At 40.0% G+C, this 18,299-nt stretch overlaps 1 protein-coding gene across 2 annotated transcripts in view; it reads left to right on the top strand.

Annotated features, from left to right (window-relative positions):
* The window catches only part of ARHGAP42 (Rho GTPase activating protein 42), a 318,240-nt gene that overhangs the window by 233,928 nt on the left and 66,013 nt on the right, over positions 1–18,299 (top strand). For both annotated transcript variants that reach the window (XM_061143598.1, XM_061143589.1), the window contains exons 6-7: positions 3,833–3,943; positions 17,476–17,580. In XM_061143598.1, coding sequence (XP_060999581.1) covers positions 3,833–3,943; positions 17,476–17,580 — 216 coding nt within the window. The remainder of the gene's footprint in view (positions 1–3,832; positions 3,944–17,475; positions 17,581–18,299) is intronic.

The raw sequence follows: 18,299 nt of genomic DNA, 5'->3' as shown, positions 1-18,299 counted from the left end.
TCTGGGAATAAATCAACAGCTGTCACCTGAGTGATATTTTTTTTCACTATCCCTTTTTCCTCTAGTTTGAATTGAGACAGCTTAGAGTGTGTGAGGAGGAATTTAGGTATCTGCGGTCTGCTGAACTGTATGGTTTTCTTATGTACCTAACTTGGTTTCTTACTGGGATGACTTTGCTACGTAAACAACAGCTACTTAAGCAATCTGTTGTTCTGGAGTAATTATTATTCCCTTTCAGTTTTAAAAGTTTGGACTATGAATTAAATAGTTAACTTATTTCTCCAGTACAAAATACTTGACCACAGTTGCTAATGAGTATATAGCAACTGATACACGCTATGAGCTCAAGGACTAAAGGAATTCATCTGAGGTAAAAGAATGTCTTTCTAAATCTGGTACTGAAAAGAAAAAGAGAATTAAGCTATTGTATTCTTTTAGTACGTGCATTCTAGATGACCTTTCACAGAAGATTTGTGTAGTAAATTTAGTTGTTGACGTCTAAGGGAAACAAGGCCCAAGCTTCTAAGAATCCTCTCCCAAGGGATTTAATTCACACAGGACCTAATTCCCTCAGCAAGGAATCATGACAACGCACGTGGAATGGTACCTACTAGAATCTCCTAAGGGACTTCCCTGGTGGCTCAGACGGTAAAAAGTCTGTCTGCAATGTGGGTTCAATCCCTGGGTAGGGAAGATCCCCTGGAGAAGGAAATGGCAATCCACTCCAGTACTTTTGCCTGGAGAATCCCATGGACGGAGGAGCCTGGTAGGCTACAGTCCATGGGGTCGCAAAGAGTCGGAGACGACTGAGGGACTTCACACAGAATCTCGTAGACTGAGAGCCAATGGTCTTTACTGGAGGCTGGTCATGTAGACACCTTCTGCTTGTCATGTACGCAAATTCCAGGCTCCCAGATACAAAGCAGGGGTTCAAAACAGCCCGTATTGCTTGCACGGTTTTAGCGTTGGTGAACTAGTTTCATCCGTTAGGCGGGTGGTGTCTCGCTGTTGACACTGTTGCACACTGTTCGTGGAACCCATGGTAGGCAAGGCGCGAGCAAGGAAACGGGAAGACTGGAGGAGCCGCAGGAGCTGCGAACACATTTCTTCTCTCCCCACTGGCGCAGCAGCCAGAGCCGCAGACACGCCGTCTTCCCGCCTCGGTGTGGACCGCGGCGGCAGCGTGACTCAGCCTCCCCACCGCAAGGTGGCCCCAGGGGCTTTTTCAGGTGGAGCTCACAGACGCTTCCGGAACACAGGTAGCCCGTGGCCACAAGAGTTCCTTGTGACGGCCCGCGCCTGTGCTGTAAGACTCTCAGCTGTTACACAGTCGTGATTTACAAAGCCTGGGGTGAAGCCAGAGGACCTGGCAGGAGAGCTGACCACGCCCCCTTGCTCATTCACGCCTTCCTTTCAGGTGGGAACCCTCCTAAAATCCACGTTCCCCTAGTGTCGGAGCACGCCTCTTTGCTTAGACCCTCTGCCTTGGGGAACTCTGCTACCAGTGTTAGCTCTTTAATCAGAGTAGGCCTTTCAATGGCTAGCATGCCCGCTCTGCGAACTCTTTTACGCACAGCGTTGTTAACCAGAAATAAGCATTTTAGGCTCTAAGAGAGTTTCAGGCATTCAGGTTTGTTCCTGTGTGCGAGCTGACTGCAAAGTTCATCTTTTAAACAGAAGCTTCAGAAATAACTTGTGGGATAGACTGTTATCTCTGAGACCGAAAATATTTTTGCATCTTTTACACCCTGTGGTGTACTGGAGCTTTCTCTTGGAGGGCCAGTTTTCTCATCTCTTTCTCATTGGTTCAGTGATGTTGTATTTGAGCTTTGGAACTGGTTATTTTGGGAATATTTATACCACAAAGACCAGCCAATGGTGTCAATAGAGATCTCCCCCCACCCCCACGGGAGCCAATTGTTAAACTTTATTAGCATACCACCCCCTATATCCCCTTACCATTTATTCTATAAATAGTGTGTTCCTCTAAGTGGTAGGATGAAAATGTATATAATTTGTGTGAAATACTGACTTAGGGTCCTGAAAAGCTACTGGTCCAAATTTCCCACTTGATTTATATTTTCTTCTGATGTATTGTGGCTTTCTTCTGTGGCTCAGATGGTAAGAATCTGCCTGCAATGAGGACGACTCGGGTTGGATCCCTGGGTCAGGAGGATCCCCTGGAGAAGGCAGTGGAAGCCCATTCTAGTACTCGTGCCTGGGAAATCCCATGGACAGAGGAGCCTGGGGGGCTACAGTCCATGGGGTCTGCAAAGAGTTGGACACAACTGCATGACTGACACTTTCACTTTCTGATATATTAGACTATAAACTTGGAATTCTCAAGTTTAACCATCGCTAGTGAACTACTTATTGGGTTATTTTTAATTATGTAAGTATTTTTAAAAGTCCTTCTTTCAAATGAAGTTTTAAGATGCTATGCTGTCAAAGCCAGAAAACCTAGTTTTATCTTTCTTTAAGCTTTTTTTTTTTTTTTTTTTTGGTTAAATTATCAATGTAAAATGGCTCCAAAGCAATGTCCTATTCCCAAATTGTTGCTGGCAGATACTTAGTATTCTGGAGAGGCCATTCTACTCATCTGCCTTTAGTAATCTCAGCTGGCGGTGAGGAGTAGTGTAGCTGGGCAGTGAAAGTAAGGTAAAAGCATGCCTTTTTACTGAACCAGTCAGTTCTAAAGACAGCATGCGAGGACAATGATGAACATAGAAGAGGGAAGAGAATGTGCACAGCGTTGTTGCAGCATGAGTCATTGCTCAGAACCTCTGCTTTGGGAACCCTGTTACGAGTATTCTCTCTGTAAAGTGTGTGCTTAGTCGCTCGGTCGTGTCCGACTCTTTGCAACCCCATGGACTGCATCCTGCCAGGCTCCTTTGTCCATGGGGATTTTCCAGGCAAGAATACTGGAGTGGGTTGCCAGGTCCTCCTCCAGGGAATGTTCCCAACCCAGAGGTTGAACCCAGGTCTCCTACACTGCAGGAGGATTCTTTACTTTCCGAACCACCAGGAAAGCCTGCTCTTGAATATTCTCAGATGATTCTTCCTCAATTAAATCGAGACATTATGCAGTTTTCAGGGCTTCCCTTGTTGCTCAGGTGGCAAAGAATCTGCCTGCAATGCAAGAAACCTGGGTTCAATCCCTGGGTCAGGAAGATCCCCTGGAGAAGGAAATGGCAACCCACTCCAGTACTCTTGCCTGGAGAATCCCATGGACAGAGGAGCCTGGCAGGCTACAGTCCATGGGGTTGCAAGAGTCGGACACGACTTAGTGACTAAACCACCACATGCAGTTTTCAGGATCTTTTGTAGTGTTATTCCAGCCTTGCCTCTCCCTCCTTCCCTCCACTTACTCTGAAGGCAGACTCTGTCAGACTTCTTCATCCCTCTTTACGTTTTCACGGGAGTGACCCCTTTTTTTATCTTTGACTACTCATGGCCAGTTATTCATCTTAAGATTCAACTCAGAACACCACCATTTTTTTCCCCAGAATTTAGACTCTCTTTTGTGATTGCTTAGATTTTCATATGGATTTACATACCCTTTTATAATCATTTTTAATTTAATGAGTGTTGGATGTTTGCTCTGTTTGTGTGTGTATGTTTTCGTCCCATTCCATACACTATAAGATCTCTTGGACAAGGACTGTGTTTTCATAGTCTTTGTATTCCCAAGATACAATTGCTATATTCAAACTTTTTGTAGGACTTAATTTTTGAAAAAGGTTTCAGAATAGAATAATATTTGATTTCCTCTCTAACACAAACCTTCAATAATCACTCCCTATGTCATGATTTGCCTTTTTATGCTTTTTAGGCAGATACACAGATTGACCGAGAACATCAGAACTTCTATGAGGCATCACTAGAATATGTCTTTAAAATTCAAGAGGTTCAGGAAAAAAAGAAGTTTGAATTTGTCGAACCGGTAAGATCTATTTTCTGTATAAAATAGTAGCTGTTAATACATCTTCTAAGCAAAATTTGCAGTTTTTTTCTGTTGACAATTATGGTTTTTGAAAATAAAAGGAGAGAATGTGGGAGGGTATGTAGGTGGAGCATGGAGCACTTTAGGGCAATGAAATGTCCTAATCTATAGGACATTGTAATGGTGCATACATGTTATTCATTATACGTTTGTCAAAACCCACAGCAGGTCCAATACCAAGAGTGAACTGTAATGTAAACTGTAAACTTTCATAATAATGTATCAATCTTGGGTTATCATTTTGTAACCGATGTACCACACTGATGCAAGGTGTTAATAATGGGAACCTGTGTGGGTAAGGGTCAAAGGGGGTGTGTGTGAACTCTAATTTCTGTTCAGATTTTCTGTAAATCTAACACTGCTCTGAAATACCCTGTTGATTTAAAAAGCCTAAAATTTAACATTAAAGCATGTATATTGCATATACCTAAGGGAAAACACCTCACCACTAAAGTGACCCATTTACCAAACTTTTAGTTGAAGGGAGAGAAGGTAAGGCTGTATTTCTTCCTTTGTTCCACTCTGCTTCCTTACAAGGCGGAGACCTGCCTGACTTTCCAGTGAAGTCATTTATTTTCCTAAGTCGGTATAAAAAGTAATGGATTCCCTAATGTAAACTGCATTGCAGAAAAGAACAGGTGGCTGGTCTTTATAAACTTACTTCGTTTTCTTGGCATTTTTTCCCTAGTAATACCTTAATATATTACAATATTGCCTGAATAGGCATTTTCATGAGGTATCATCTGTGATGAATAACGGTAAGTTCTATAGTCAAGATGATAGAGTATTGATCATAAAATATATAGGAAATCAAATATATAATTTAACCCCTCTTTTCTTCCTATGTCAGTTTATTTAAAAAAAAAAAAACTACTTATTATGAGCAATAAAATACCCTATTCCTTATTTAGTGGATGATAGGGAGAAGGGAAGACACATTTCTAAATATATTTGGAAATTTTATTTCCTGATGAAACCCATCAGTGATTACCTAAAGGTGATGGGAAGCTGGGACAGAGCAGAGTCCAGGAAGAGTCTTAGCCCCTGCCTGGCTCTGTATCCCTGCTTCACTTCTGTCCCTTCAGCTAGAGCCAGCTGCCTTTCTGCTGGCCGCTTCGCACGTTTCCAAGACCAACCCTTCACCTCGAAGGCTTTAAGGGACTGGAGACCACACCACAGGCTCAAGAATTTAACTTGATATAGCTCAGTTGGTAAAGAATCTGCCTGCAATGCAGGAGACCTGGGTTCGATCCCTGGGTTGGGAAGAACCCCTGGAGAAGGGACAGGCTACCCACTGCAGTATTCTGGCCTGGAGAATTCCATGGACTGTATAGTCCATGGGGTCACAAAGAATCGGGCACGACTGAGTGCTTTCACTGCGATGACAGCCTTGACTGCAAGTCCTGTTTGCCAAACAGTAAGTCCTCAAACCCCCTAGTTTGAATTGATAGCCTCTTATTTAGCAGTTGCTTTGGGGTCTGATAAATGTCTACGGGGCTTTCTGAAACTCATCTGGGGTTCATGGACATATGGTCAGCCTGACAAGCCCTCATCAAGGAAGATGACTGATTCTTAAAATTCCTCCTCCTCTTCTGGTGGAGTAGGTCCTGCCTCTGAGTCATTTCATGGTTTTTGAAGCCTGTCTCCTTGTTGGCACGCTTCCCCCCCTGGCCTGCCTCTTGGGATTTCTGAATTTCAGCTCTTTGTTAGAGTGTCCTCATTAGTTCCGATGCTTTCCCTTCCCCCTCCTTCTGTAGGCATTCACAATCCCTGCAGATACTGTGCTCCTCTGCTTTGCGGGGTCTTCCTCGCACCTGGAATGATCCCTTCACAGCTGCAGTAACTCTCTCCTCTGAAGAGGCATGCGTGTAGCCTGTTTCCCCATCCAAGACTCTTTTATAGCCCATCCTGTCTGGGAACAGTGAACCAGACCATTCTGTAAGATGACATCAGGTATATAGGAAAAGACTGTAAAATCGTTTGCTCACAGGTCACAGAAGGAATGCTAAGAATTTGTGACTTCGTATGACAGTACAGGTAGAGAAGTGGAAACTGTCCTTCAACTGAGATGTGTTTTCTTCCTTCCCTCTGTGGTATCCCATACTGGGATGGTCTGATAAGTCTTCTGAAATGCATGCCTTTCTGGTGACACCACAGTCAAGGTCGATGTTAAATTTGTCCTTCTTCCAAAACATTTTCCTGGCTGCTGGATTTTTCTTGTTAGAATGTCTGGCCAAACCAAATAGTACTGTCAGTTTAGTCTCCTTCCATTTCCAGCCACAAAGTCTCATCCATGGGATTTTACTTAATTTCCACCCCCGTACTGAGAAGAATAGAAACAGGAGCACTCGAACATGGGCATGCTCCATTCTACATTTACAAATTGATTTAGAGGAAAAAAGCTTTTAAGATTTCAAAAACAAAGCCCCCAGGAGCTATAAAGATAAAAACACATGAGGATACTTTAATATCTTTGAAGGTTATTTCCTGCAGAAATCCAATTCCTGTTGTATAAATCTTTATATTGAAGAAATGAAGCAATCTATGCTAGTTTAGCTGAGATTTGTTTAACAAATAAGCATTAGAGTAAAGCAAAATACTTTGGGGATGTGACTTAAACAGATTCTGTGATAGCAAGTAGAAAATATAAATAGTCCTGTTGATTCCCATTAAATAATATTCTTGCTTTATTATAATCATTTGAGACTAATTTTCCTTGATTTCAGTTCATGTCAAGATCCTCCTATAGTTGACCTTTGGGCAATACGACTTTGAACCATGTGGATCTCACTTATATGCGGATGTTTTTCTATAAATACCACAGTACTACACAGTCTGTGGGTTGGTTGGGTCTACAGATGCAGAGCATCAGATGCCACGACTGGTCTGTAAAGTTATACACAGAGTTCCAAAGGATGTGTGTGTGTTGTGTGCACACACACGCACATGAGCATATAGGCATCCTTAATTCCCACATTGTTTAAGGGTCAGCTCGTACTTATGATAAAATGTCTACAGAATGCTCAGGTGGTACCAGGAAAAGATGTTCCTACAGCTTCATTATTCTTAGGAGTATCTGGGTCTAAAATATGGAAAACGAGGGGCATTTATATATTTTTTATAAATTACTGTTTTTGAAGTATACAGAAAGCCAGCTTTTTAAACTCAGTTCTCCATTAGCTATATGATTTTAATGACCTTTTCCCCCTGTTTGTCATGTTTTATTTGGAATGTGATGGTAGCTAATTCATAATCTCTAGACTCACACTACTCAGTGTGGTAGCAACTACTTATGTATGACTGTCAAACCCATGAAATGAGACTAGTGTAGATTAAGATATGCTCCAAACCTGAAACACATACTAGATTGCAAAGGCTTAGTACAAAAAAGAAAGCCTTTCTTTTTTAAAGAAATATCATTAAATCCTCTTTTATATTGATTACATGTTGATGAAATGATAATCTTTTGAATACACCATATAAAATATTAAATTTCACTTGCTTAAGTTTCTTGTGACTACTAGAAAATCAAAATTTTCACATTAGTTTGCATTTGTGGTTTGTGTTATATTTATGTCTAGCAGTGCTAGACTGTATCCTTTCAGATTTGCCAACAAGATATGTCAGTTCAGGTCTGTAATGGGGGAAAAGAGATCAGAGAGGGAGAAATATGATTTCCTGATTTCTGATTGTAAGATCCTCCTAATTCTCAGAGTTGCCCAGATTTTATGAGAATTTTGAGGGATTAGGAGAAAAACCTTGAGAAGTAGCTGAACATGAACAGCCTACAAAAGAGAGTTGAGCGCAGTGTCTTGAAAGTCTGTTGTGGAACATGAAGTCTGTGACTCAGAAAACCAAAGGAATCTTTTTATAACTTAACTCCCTTATTCATTCAGCTGCAGTTGGTTTATGTTTTGATTGTATCCTGCAAGCGTACTTAGTTGGGACTAGTGTTCTGTGAGCATCTACTCTGTGTCCTGTGTTTTCTCCCTTCTCCCATGTGAACCCCACCATGGCTTTATTATTGGTAGTTTTTATCCTTCAAGATGAGGAACTTAAGTCACAGAAAGACTATTAGTTGCCTGAGGTCACAAACCTAAAGAGAGGGAGAACCAAGAAGCCAGATCCCAAGTCCAAAGTTAACTATTTCACACCACCAACAGCCTTAAGGACTATTTCATTACAAAAATTAGTTCTTATTGCTTGCTCTGACCAAACAAAATGGATGACCCTAGAAAACTGGACTGTAAAGCTATTTTAATTCCTTAAAAATTAGAAGAAGAAAATAAGAGATTTATCTTCACTTTGGTAAAGATGATTGAGTCCATGCACATATCTGTTCATTCTTTCACTTGTTCGTCCATCCTTCTTTCATTATTCTGTTTTAAGTTGTCTCCCGAGGCCACAGGTAACTGGCCACTTTTCATGTAGAGACAAAGTATAATGGCTGAGTGACCATAAGTTGAAATTTGGCTTCACTCTTACAGCTCTGTGAATTTGGAATGCTTTTCCAATTCTGTGATCCTCAGGCTTTTATCTGTCAGTCAGGGATAAGCTTTGTGTGTAGTTCCCAGAATTGTCTCATCTGATGCAGGTAATGCAGAAAGTACCTGGTTTGTCATAAAGGTCAGTAAGCTAGTGTGAGCTTGCACATGAACTGTTATCACTAGATATGAAAACAGTATTGATGAGTCATTTGTCAGTGTGCTTCAAAGCCAGATAAAGCTTTTTCAAAACCACATTTTAAATTTTAATGTGCTTTAAAATATACATCTAAATTCTATAAGAACATTTTCACTTTATTTTTTTAGACTTCAGACTTTTTGTATTGTATTTAAACGTCATGTGAAAAAGTGAGAATAAGCAATTTAATATAAACTAAAGCATGCTGCTTTTAATACTCATCCCTTAGACTACTAAATTTAATTTTCAATCATTTTCTGAAGAAAATCCAAGGTAATTTAGTTAACATGCTTTAGCTCTATAGCTTATTATATCATGAAGTATGCTTATAAAATGCTTTTTAGGTTTTCTAATAGATGTGAATAATTTTTAAACTGAACAACTACTTGCTAAGTTAAAAAGGTCTATCAGATAGTATGTAGACCTTCAGGTCCTGAAAGCAAAAGAGTTTGTGTTCATTTTTAATATAATTGGTTAACCTTAGTATAGAAAATTTAGAGTAGATTAAAGTGAGAAAATAAGACAGTATCATTAAAAAAAAAAGACATTGTAGGACTAAAAGTTAGATTTCCATTCTGCTGAAAAATCTAAGTGCAGTCATTCTATAAAAATGAAACAATAAAGTTCTCCTCAGGTTGCATACATTTAAATAAAAGCTTGTTGGTCTTTGGATTTAGTTCTAGGTCCTGTTACTGAAAGTTTGAAGTTTGCAGTGACTGTTAGACCATGAAGAATTTTGGAGAAGTCAGAAAAATGCATTCTATCTATTTAACTGACTCATCTCTTATACTTCATTTTAGAAATCCATCATGTAAAAGCCTGGTCTAAACATAGCTTCTGCTGGATTTTATCACATGGATGGCCACGTTACCTTCTTCATTCCCATTTAGTTGAAAAGATAAGCTGACTAGTCTTGATTGCCTTGTTTCTTTACCAAAGAAGTTTAAGTTCTGTCTATTTCATCTGAATTCCATCCCCTTGAAATATTGGAAATTCATCTTTAGGAACTCCAGTGAGTCTTCACACTAAGGCAGTATATAGCCATGACTTCAGAAAGTTTTGGCTTTTTAAATAAATTGAATCTGTGTTCATATCTGTTCATTCATTCATTCATTCATTTATTTGTTTTTTCGTAATTTTTTCATTGACCTCCCTGGTGGTCCAGTAGTTAAGAACACACCTCCAATGTAGGGGACATGGGTTCAGTCTCTGCTCTGGGAGATTCCATGGGCCATGGGACAACTAAGCCCATGCACCAGAACTACTGAGCCTGTGAGTGTAGAGCTGGTGCCCTGCACCAAGAGAAGCCTCCACAGTGAGAATCCTGCACACTGAAACAGTATTAGAGTGGGAAAGACTAGAGATCTCTTCAAGAAAATTGGAGATACCAAGGGAACATTTTGTGCAAAGATGAGCACAACGAAGGACAGAAAAGGCAAGGATCTAACAGAAGCAGATTAAGAAGAGATGGCAAGAATATAAGTGTCAGAAGAACTATACATAAAAGGATGTAATGACCAGATAACCACAATGGTATGATCACTCACCTAGAGCCAGACGTCATGGAGTGTGAAGTCAAGTGGGCCTTAGGAAGCATTACTACAAGCAAAGCTAGTGGAAGTGATGGAATTCCAGCTGAGCTATTTTAAATCTGAAAAGACAATGCTGTGAAATTGCTACACTCAATATGCCAGCAAATTTGGAAAACTCAGCAGTGGCCACAAGACTGGAAAAGGTCAGTTTTCATTCCAATCCCAAAGAAAGGCAGTGCTAAAGAATGTTCAAACTACTGCACAATTGCACTCATCTCACACGCTAGCAAAAAATGCTCAAAATTCTCCAAGCCAGGCTTCAGCAGTAGGTGAACCAAGAACTTCCAGATGTTGAAGCTGGATTTAGAAGAGACAGAGGAACCAGAGATCAAATTGCCTATATCCACTGGGTCATAGAAAAAGCAAGAGAATTCCAGAGAAACACCTACTTTTGCTTCATCGACTATGCTAAAACCTTTGACTGTGTGGATCACAATAAACTGTGGAAAATTCTTCAAGAGGTGGGAATACCAGACCACCTGACCTGCCTCCTGAGAAATCTGTATGCAGGTCAAGAAGCAACAGTTGGGACTGAAATGGAACCACACACTGGTTCCAAATTGGGAAAGGAGTATGTCAAGGCTGTATATTGTCACCCTGCCTATTTAACTTCTATGCAGAGTACATCATGAGAAATGCTGGGCTAGATGAAGCACAAGCTGGAATCAAGACTGCTGGGAAAAGTATCAACAACTTCAGATGTGCAGTTGCTAATACTCCAGTGGCATAAAGTGAAGAGAAACTAAATAGCCTATTGATGAAGGTGAAAGAAGAGAGTGAAAAAGCTGGATTAAAACCCAACATTCAAAAAATGTAGATCATGGCACCCAGTCCCATGACACTTCATGACAAATAGATGGGGAGAACATGGAAACAGTGACAGATTTTATTTTTTTTTATTTTTTTAAAATAAAAAATTTAAAAAAAAAAAAAAAAAGCTACTAGGCTTTCCTAGTAGCTCAGATGGTAAAGTGTCTGCCTACAATGCAGAAGACCCGGGTTCAATCCCTGGATCAGGAAGATCGCCTGGAGAAGGAAATGGCAACCCACTTCAGTGTTCATGCCTGGAAAATCCCATGGACCGAGGAGCTTGGTGGGCTACAGTCCATGGGGTCTCAAAGAGTTGGACACGACTGAGCGACTTGACTTTCTTTCTTTCTTTCTTTCTTTTTTTTATTTTTGGACTTCAAAATCACTATGGGTGGTTGACTACAGTCATGAAATTAAAAAACACTTGCTCCTTGGAAGAAAGGCTATGACAAACCTAGACAGCGTATTAAAAAGCAGAGATGTCACTTTGCTGACTAAGGTCCTTATAGTCAAAGCTATGGTTTTTCCAGTAGTCATGAATGGATGTGAGATTTGGACCATAAAGAAGGCTGAGCACCAAAGAATTGATGCTATTGAATTATGGCATTGGAGAAGACTCCTTAGAGTCCCTTGGACAGCAGAGAGATCAAACCAGTCATTCCTAAAGGAAATCAACTCTGAATATATATTGAAAGGACTGAAGCTGAAGCTCCAATACTTTGGCCACCTGATGTGAAGAGCCAACTCATTGGAAAAGACCGCAGGCTGGGAAAGATTGAGGGCAAGAGAAGAAGGGGGCGGCAGAGGATGAGATGGTTATATGGCATCACTGACTCAGTGGACATGATTTGTGGAAACTCCAGCAGATGGGGAAGGACAGGGAAGCCTGGTGTGCTGCTGCTCTTAGGTTGCAGAGTCAGATAGGACTTAGTGACTTTGCAACAACATAGCTTCTCTGATTATTACCCTCTTTGACAAGCTGTCCCCCTATGCCACAGTGACTGACCACTTTCCATCCATGACTCTTTTTTCTTTTGTTTTCTCATTCATTGCATTAGATAGTGATACTTTTTCATTCCCGTTCAATCCGTACATTAGACTTAAAGCACTCTGTGGTCATTCAGAAGCTATCCCTTGTGATTTTTCTCTCTGTCCTCCTCCAAGTAAAGAAGAGCAGAGACCGCAGGATTATCTCGTAGGCCAGACACAAGTACAGGATGAAAATTCATGCCTTGCCTGTGCTCTAGTTTTCCAGTCTTCTTGGAGATTTCAATGGCCAGATGTAGACGTCTGTATAAGGCTTTGATCTCCTTTAGTACATTATGATGCTCTGTTTATGAGAAGTGTTTGTATTTTTTGAAAACATTATTGTGATGTAATACACATGCTCTTCAGTTCACCCAGTTTTAATTAGTTTTTGTCTGTGCTCTGAGGTAGGTGTCCAACTCCATTCTTTTCCATGTGGCTCTTCAGTGGTCTAAGAGTTCTTTGTTGTAAAGGCTATTCTTTACACATTGTATTGGAGAAGGTAATGGCAACCCACTCCAGTACTCTTGCCTGGAAAATCCCATGGATGGAGGAGCCTGATGGGCTCCAGTCTACGGAGTCGCTAAGAGTCGGACATGACTGAGCGACTTCACTTTCACTTTTCACTTTCATGCATTGGAGAAGGAAATGGCAACCCACTCCAGTGTTCTTGCCTGGAGAATCCCAGGGACAGGGGAGCCTGATGGGCTGCCGTCTATGGGGTGGCACAGAGTCGGACACAACTGAAGTGACTTAGCACACATTGTATGATCTTGGCACCCTTGTTGAAAATAAGTTGTTTGTAGATATCTCGGTTTATTTCTAGACTCTCAGTTCTCTTCTGTTGATGTGTATATCTGTCCTTGTTCCAGTGTCACATTGTGTTCATTATTCCAGTTTTGCCCAATTTGGTCATCGGTCATCGGAAACTACAGAAATCACTCCGGATTGCTTCAGAGGTGTGCCCCTCACCCCCTTGCTAGTCCCAACCCCTTTTCTCACTTTTCTCTGCTATTCCCAGTTTTACTGGTAACTGTGGGCCCTTAAGGCTTGAAGTGAAAGTTGCTCAGTCATGTCCAACTCTTTGCGACCCCATGGACTATAGAGTCCATGGAATTCTCCAGGCCACAATACTGGAGTGGGTAGCCTTTCCCTTCTTCAGGGGATCTTCCCTACCCAGGGATCGAACCCAGGTCTCCCCCATTGCAGGCGAATTCTTTGCCACCTGAGCCACAAGGGAAGCCCAAGAACACTGGAGTGGGTAGCCTATCCCTTCTCCAGCGCATCTTCCCAACCCAGGAATCGAACTGGGGTCTTCTGCATTGCAGGTGGATTCTTTACCAACTGAGCTGTGACCTGGTGATTAATCAGCTGAGAAATTGTGATTAAGCTATTCCTTTGTTTACTTGCTATGGGTTTTGCTAAATGATTATTCATCCGTAACTGCAGTATCAGTTTATACATTTGGTCAGTTTGTTCCGGTGGCGAGGTAGATTGATCCTAAAACCCTTGGGAATGATAAAGTGCTATGTGAGTTTTTCCTGATGGTAAAAGTGCCTTTCTTAATATTAAAACCTAGTCTACCTACTGGCTTATTGGATAATAATGTTAATATTATCATTTTAAAAGTCAGATTTACTTTAAGGTAAGCTGAGGCAATAGTCTTTTCCCTGCCACTGCACCCACCCAGGCACACGGAAGGAAAATGACACAGGGAAATGCAGTTCCTCAAGACTGTCAGGCTGTCCTGTTAAGTTCCCGTGATTTAGCATCATGGAATTTGTTCAGGATGAAATTAACTAAACATTTAACTTTGCCACCACCTAGAGGCAATTATGTCCTACATACTGTCTTTATTAAACTTTCTCAAATGCTACTTCCAGAGTAGATGTGGAACAAAAGTAAAAGGTAGAGAAGTCTTTGTATATAATTTTTCTCTACCTCCTAAAGAATTGTCCTTTCCCTAGTGGGTGCTCAGCATGCACTGTGAGATTAAAACATAGTTGTTTACTGCTAAGCAAATCTGAATTTTACTAGAAGTTGCCAGTAGGAAATGGATCTCAGGGAATTGGGTGTTTTATAGGAATATTCATTGCAGATGTTCTTAAAGTATCTCCTTTGTAAGTTGAATTCTCTATACTTTGCATAATATTACAATAGTATCTTTCTTTTATGATATCCAGTTCCTAGTAAGACAGTATAGACATTAAGAAATGAAACAATATTACTTGCAACAAAGTCATAACTACTATGCAAGTATTTAGAAGGCTACTGTTGCCTAAGTATACACTTCAAAGGTATTTTCTTATTTTGTCTCTAAAAATCTCTAAATTTACATATCTATGCCATGGTTAATTAAAGGTTTTTTAATCCTATTTTAAGATACAATTTTTTAAATAGGGTCATAATATGTGCAGACTATGTATCTTAAATTATTGAATAATTTAACAAATGTATGTAGCATCCTTTTAATAAAGGGTAATCTATTAAATGTTTAGTTTCCCTAATAATTATTTGTTGATATAAAATTGACAGCATAAAATAATTCTAAAATTACAGACAGTATATTTTGACACATCATCAGGAACTGTTGAACAAATAAAGGAAATTCCTTAAAATGTAACAACTTAACACCAATTTGAAAGTATATGCTTTCCAAAATGTGTATGATTTTATAAGAAGTTAACTTGTTTAGGAAGAGAAGCATTAGGTCATTGCAGAACTAGTATTTAGCTGTTGGAAATCATAACACACATACCAACTGATGCTTGACTGAATCCTCCTTCTTCCCCAGACAGAGGAAATGACAGGATGTTACTCACATATGAAGATGGCTTCAAATTGTGTTTCTTTCCTCATATAAAATAATAGTTTACAGACATGCTATGCTGTTTGAATTAGAAAAACTTTAGCATCTTCTCAAATGTGTTTTCTAACTTTATTGTAGGAAGAAGTTGTGGAAGAGATTGAATTGGTAGACATGTATATGGAATAAAATCCCAGGAAATTAAATGAAAAATTTAAATAAATTATTTTTCAGTTGTAATATTTCATATAAATGACCGTGTCCTATAACTCCATGGACAGCTGCTCTTACTTTACAGATAAAAAACATCATAAATAAGTGCATATGAATATGGGATTAGAAAGCTGGGGTCATGGAAATTGTGCTTTGGCAAAGAGAATTTTATTCTAACTCTTACCTGAAAAGATCTGTATCTAGCTCCATGTTTTTGCTCAGCTCTAACTTCTTTTTTGAGCTCTTCCTGCCGCTTGCTCAAATATTCTGTGTTACATAATCCAGTACTGCCACCTTGTGCTCGTCTCCTGAATTTCACCTGGCCATCCTTACTCCTTGTCCTCGGGCACTTCTTATTTCTGGCTTACTGGTTTAGTATTCCTCACATCTGCACGCTTTTGATCTCCGACTTCTGGCTAGAATCTCTTCTAGGGTTAGTTAGTTAGTTGCTGTTAGTCGCTCTGTCATGTCCGACTCTTTCTGACCCCACGGACTGTATAGCCCCACAGACTCCTCTGTCCATGGGATTCTCCAGGCAAGAATCCTGGAGTGGTTAGCCATTCCCTTCTCCAGGGAATCTTCCTGATCCAAGGATCAAACCAGGGTCTCCTACACTTCAGGGAGATTCTTTACCGTTGGAGTCACCAGGGAAGCCTGTTACCCTTTGGACCTAACAGAAGCAGGAGATATTAAAAAGGAGTGGCAAGAATACACAGAAGAACTATACAAGAAAGATTTTCATGACCCAGATAACCATGATGGTGTGATCACTCACCTAGAGCCAGACATCCTGGAATGCAACGTCAAGTGGGTGTTAGGAAGCATCACCATGAACAAAGCTAGTGGAGGTGATGGAATTCCAGTTGAGCTATTTCAAATCCTAATTCCTGATGCTGTGAAAGTGCTGCACTCAATATGCCAGTAAATTTGGAAAACTCAGCAGTGGCCACAGGACTGGAAAAGGTCAGTTTTCATTCCAATCCCAAAGAAAGGCAATGACAAAGAATGCTCAAACTACCACACAGTTGCACTGATCTCACACGCTAGCAAAGTAATGCTAAAAATTCTCCAAGCCAGGCTTCCACAGTATGTGAACTGTGAACTTCCCGATGTTCAAGCTGGATTTAGAAAAAGCAGAGGAATCAGAGATCAAATTCCAACATCTGTTGGATCATCAAAAAAGTGACAGAATTCCAGAAAAACATCTACTTCTGCTTTATTGACTACACCAAAGCCTTTGACTGTGTGACTCACAACAAACTGTGGAAAATTTTTAAAGAGATGGGAATACCAGACCACCTGACCTGCCTCCTGAGAAGTCTATATGCAGGTGAAGAAGCAATAGTTAGAACCGGACATGGAACAACAGACTGATTCCAAATTGGGAAAGGAGTATATTGTCACCCTGCTTATTTAACTTCTATACAGAGTACATCATGAGAAATGCTGGCCTGGAGGAAGCACAAGCTGGAATCAAGATTGTCAGAAGCAATATCAGTCACCTCAGATATACAGATGACACCGCCCTTATGGCAGAAAGTGAAGAAGAGCTAAAGAGCCTCTTGATGAAAGTGAAAGAGGAGAGTGAAAAAGTTGGCTTAAAACTCAACATTCGGAAAAGGATCATGACATCTGGTCCCATCACTTCATAGCAAAAAGATGGGGAAACAATGGAAACAGTAAGAAACTTTATTTTGGGGGGCTCCAAAATCACTGCAGATGGTGACTGCAGCCATGAAATTAAATGACACCTGCTCCTTCAAAGAAAAGTTATGACCAACTTAGACAGCATATTAAAAAGCAGAGATATTACTTTGCCAACAAAGGTCTGTCTAGTGAAAGCTAGGGTTTTTCCAGTAGTCATGTATGGATGTGAGAGTTGGACTATAAAGAAAGCTGAGCACTGAAAAATTGATGCTTTAGAACTGTGGTGTTGGAGAAGACTATTGATCGTAAGGTCGCAATGAGTCGGACATGACTGAGCGACTGTACTGAACTGAACTGTGTCATTTTCATCTTTATCCCCATTAATTCTCTCCTGGATATTTTGTAAGTGCATTTGAAGAGTAGTTAACGTGACAGCTGTCCATGATAAGACCTAAAAGTTAAATCACATCTGCCAAAAAGGAAGTAAAAATTAGCTTCCATGGCTTCTGTTTCATATCTGTAATTCTAGTGCCTACTTTGCTAAGGATATTCAAAACTTACTAGCTTGAGGAATTAGAATGAAACATAGTTTCTCTAATTTATTTTATTTGACGATCATCCTTTTAAGAAAACACATTTTTATGGTTTATTTTTTATCTCTCTCTTTTTTTTTTTTTTTTTTTTTTTTTTTGCAGCTTTTATCATTCCTTCAGGGTTTATTTACTTTCTACCACGAGGGATATGAACTCGCCCAGGAATTTGCACCATATAAACAACAGCTGCAGTTCAACTTGCAGAATGTAAGACTATACCTGTTCTCACCACCTCTCCTTAATCAGATGATCCCAGGGCAACTGAGTTATAGCCAAGCTGAACTTTGAAGGCTTTCAAAAACTTATCTGAGTACAATAAAGCCTCATTCATTTAGAAAAACCACTTAGTAAATTTATTAATTTTTTAAAATAAGAGCTAATCTTATGTTAGAAAAATATAACTGGCAAATTTCATGAAAATGAAAATATCTGAGTGCAGAAACCTTGGAAACTGTTGCCTTTATCTAGTGTTTTCATTATTTTACTGAGTGACCCTAGGCATGTCGTATTTCCTGAGAGGGCAGTATTTCTATATTTGTGAAAGGAATTTTCACAATGGACATGCTCTTTCCCTTTCCTCCCTGAAGCTGTTTATTTTATAGCTGATATTTACTGTTTTCTAAAAATAAATTTAAATGTGGCTTTCAAGCATCCGTAAAAGCTGCTTTAAAGCTTCAGGAAGAATTATTTAAAAAGATCCTATCTATTTCTGGGAGAGTTTGTTTTGTAAAGTTGTCCAGTAAATCCTTTTAATATTTGATTGCAGTTGTATGAATTCTGATTTACATGTACTGGATACCAGTTACACTTTAAAAAGCTAGCCAGTCCATTCTGTATTATCAAATATGTCGTTCCATTGCTAAGTCACGTCTGGACTCTGCAGCCTCCTGGACTGCAGCACACCAGGCCTCCCTGTCCATCACCAT

The sequence above is a fragment of the Dama dama genome, chromosome 1, assembly GCF_033118175.1.
Source record: "Dama dama isolate Ldn47 chromosome 1, ASM3311817v1, whole genome shotgun sequence".
Taxonomy (NCBI): domain Eukaryota; kingdom Metazoa; phylum Chordata; class Mammalia; order Artiodactyla; family Cervidae; genus Dama; species Dama dama.
Note: the sequence above shows the minus strand (reverse complement) of the source record. Positions and strands in the feature narration are given on the sequence as shown.